Source organism: Mus musculus, chromosome 2, assembly GCF_000001635.26.
Source record: "Mus musculus strain C57BL/6J chromosome 2, GRCm38.p6 C57BL/6J".
Taxonomy (NCBI): Eukaryota; Metazoa; Chordata; class Mammalia; order Rodentia; family Muridae; genus Mus; species Mus musculus.
In genome coordinates, this window is record NC_000068.7 from 88,337,844 (window position 1) to 88,340,840 (window position 2,997).

Below are 2,997 nucleotides of genomic sequence, written 5' to 3' on the forward strand. Positions count from 1 at the left end.
GGCTTATTATTAAAGCTTGAGTGGTAAACCATGTTATGTACATAACAGAGACAAGATTATTGGATGGAATGATCTTAGTTCTAGAACAAGTTAATTAAATATCAAATTAATGCAAAAAGAAGAGAGACGGCTCAGATATCCATGATCTCAAAATGTATTATATATAAAACAGGAATGAATTTAAAATATTTACATATTGAAAAGTATAGTATGTACTATAGTATGTACTATTGAAAATGTAGTGTTTATCTACAAATATTTTAATTTTCAGAAGTACAAGGAAAAACTGTAGAAAAGTAATTTGACTTCTGAATGTCAAATTCCAAACAGTACACTGTAAAATACTGAGACATTTAAAGCCAGTCCAAAAATAACAAGTAACCTAATTTTAGAGATTCAGGCTTTCTAGAAAGTACTAAGAAATCTAAGTATTCTAAGACTGCAAATGATTAAACAATAAGAGTTTGTGCTTGAAGATAAAATACTGTATGAGATATCACATTCATGAGTGATCTTTGTCTAAGCATTGCCAACAGGAGACTCCAGACCATGCCGAATCTTGCAGAAGGCAATTTTAATCCAAGAAACAAGAAAGGGGAAAAAAAAAACCCAAAACACTGAAGATGGCTTAATACACTAAAGAAAAAAACAGGATTCTTTGATTTGCATTGTGAAAAAATGGTTTATATCATACCTCTGTCTTTCAAACCAGTAAGGTCTCCCTAAATAATGTAAATTAACATTTATATTTAAAAATTAACTCATATTTTTGGTTGTGAGCCTAGTCTTCAACTGCCTAGCCATTTTGTTCAATCATATAAGCAAGTAAAGATAAATATGGCACTCTACCCTTGGTATTGATTTATGGCAAAGATGAGTGAGTATTGAAAATGATTTAACCTTGCAAACCTACCTTACATTAAGAGAGACCATGGAGTATTGCCTATTATAGTGTAGGCTAAATTGTTACTGTGCTTAATGTCTCAAGATGTTTAAATTATGCATATGGCACTAGATTTATTTACAAATTTCAGTATTTTTGCATTTTGTCTATATCATTGTACTTTAAAACAATTTAAGATTCTACACCATAGTACTTTCCATGCATATCTTTTTAACAAGATGTACAAGAATCTATGTAATTTATTTTCTTTTAGTTTTAATGTTTGTAACTAATAATGAATACACTTTCAATCTAAAAAGCTTTCACATAGATTCAGGAAGACAGAAACACAGAAGTAGACAGTAAAACTCAATCACCATAATACCAGTAAAAGGATTTTTAAAATTTCAGGAAAATCTGAAATATTCTCTAAGAGTTATTTGAGGCTCTAAAACCATTGTGCATAATTGTATATTAACAGTTTAGTTTAAAAGCTGTATTACTGTACCAATATCATCAGAGAAAGTGGTTTTAAGACTTAGTTGGCTAAATGGGATTTCTATGCAGTTTGGAGTGTAGCCTATTGTTGATTGATAAAATTAAAGTGTTTAAACAAGGTTGTACATGGCTTCTCAGTGTATTTAGGTGAGATGATATTTTACTTCTACTGATCTAAGAAACAATCTGTGATTAAAAACCGTCATGTTTTTTGAAATATCTGTTGGCATGTGCTATATCATAAATTAAGATATATTCTTCTGTCTTCCTTCATAATATCCACATCTTCCACTATATCCTGATGCCTGGGATGGACTCTGATTTCCCTATAAAAGGTTCCAAATGCAGCATCAAGTGAATCAGAGTACTGGAGTCGTATTTGTCTTCGTGGGATTCTCAGAGTATCCGAACTTACAGGTGCCTTTATTCCTGATCTTTTTGATCATATACACCATCACTGTTTTGGAAAATCTAGGAATGATTTTGGTCATCAGGATCAATGCTAAGCTCCATACTCCTATGTACTTTTTCCTCAGCCATTTATCCATTGTTGATCTTTGTTACACCACTGTGATTGCCCCAAAACTGTTAGACCTTCTGATAACAGAGGACAGATCCATGTCCCTCAAAGGATGCATAATTCAGTTTTACTTTGGCTGTGCTTGTGTGGTTACCCAAAACTTCATGTTAGCAGTAATGGCCTATGATCGCTTTGTGGCCATTTGTAACCCTCTGCTCTACACAGTGGCTATGTCTCAGAAGCTCTGTGCTCTCCTAGTAACTGGAACTTACCTATGGGGTGGGCTCTGTGCCACCACACTAACATATTTTCTATTGGCATTATCTTACTGTAGATCTTCCATCATTAACCACTTTTGCTGTGAGTACTCTGCCATAATTTCTGCAGCCTGTTCTGATTCTTCTATCAGCCAGATAGCGTGCTTGTTAATTTGCATGTTCAATGAGATTTGTAGCCTCCTTATCATCATTGTCTCATATGTTGTCATATTCACCACTGTTATCAAGATCCCCACTAAAGGAGCACTACAAAAAGCCTTGTCCACCTGTGCTCCACACCTGACTGCCATCTCTTTCTGCCATGGGATTATTCTCCTTCTATACTGCGTGCTCAAGTCAAAGAGCTCACTGCTTCTTGTTAAGATAGTCACTGTGTTTTACAGTATGGTTATCCCTATGCTTAATCCTCTTATTTACAGCCTAAGAAATAAGGATGTAAAAGAGACTGTGAGGAAATTAATCCATATGAAAATCCTTTCTCAGTCATTATAAATACCCACACACATTGCACTTACACACACCCCTAAAATACTTAATTTCTTTATGCACTGAATTCCTAATATTAAAATAATGAAACAAAAAGTAAAATATTTTTAGAAACTGTGGGAATAATGTGTGTGTTTGAATATGTGTGTGTTTTTGTGTATAATAGTTACATTATTCCCTATAAATAACTTTATAAAGAATGGAATTGATGATATTATCTTAGAATGGAGAAGGTTAAATCATTGTTCTCTGATGATGTTCAATTTAATTTACTTAGATTTTGTATTTCGCTTTCATTTTTACTCTCCTTTTACCTTTCTTTTTCTTATTAT

The 2,997-nt window shown here is 33.0% G+C and overlaps 1 protein-coding gene across 1 annotated transcript; it reads left to right on the top strand.

Annotated features, from left to right (window-relative positions):
• Positions 1-1,723: 1,723 nt before the first annotated feature.
• Olfr1176 (olfactory receptor 1176) lies at positions 1,724-2,671 on the top strand. Its single transcript, NM_146771.1, has one exon. The coding sequence runs from the start codon at positions 1,724-1,726 to the stop codon at positions 2,669-2,671; it is 948 nt and encodes a 315-aa protein (NP_666982.1).
• The last annotated feature ends 326 nt before the right edge of the window (positions 2,672-2,997 follow it).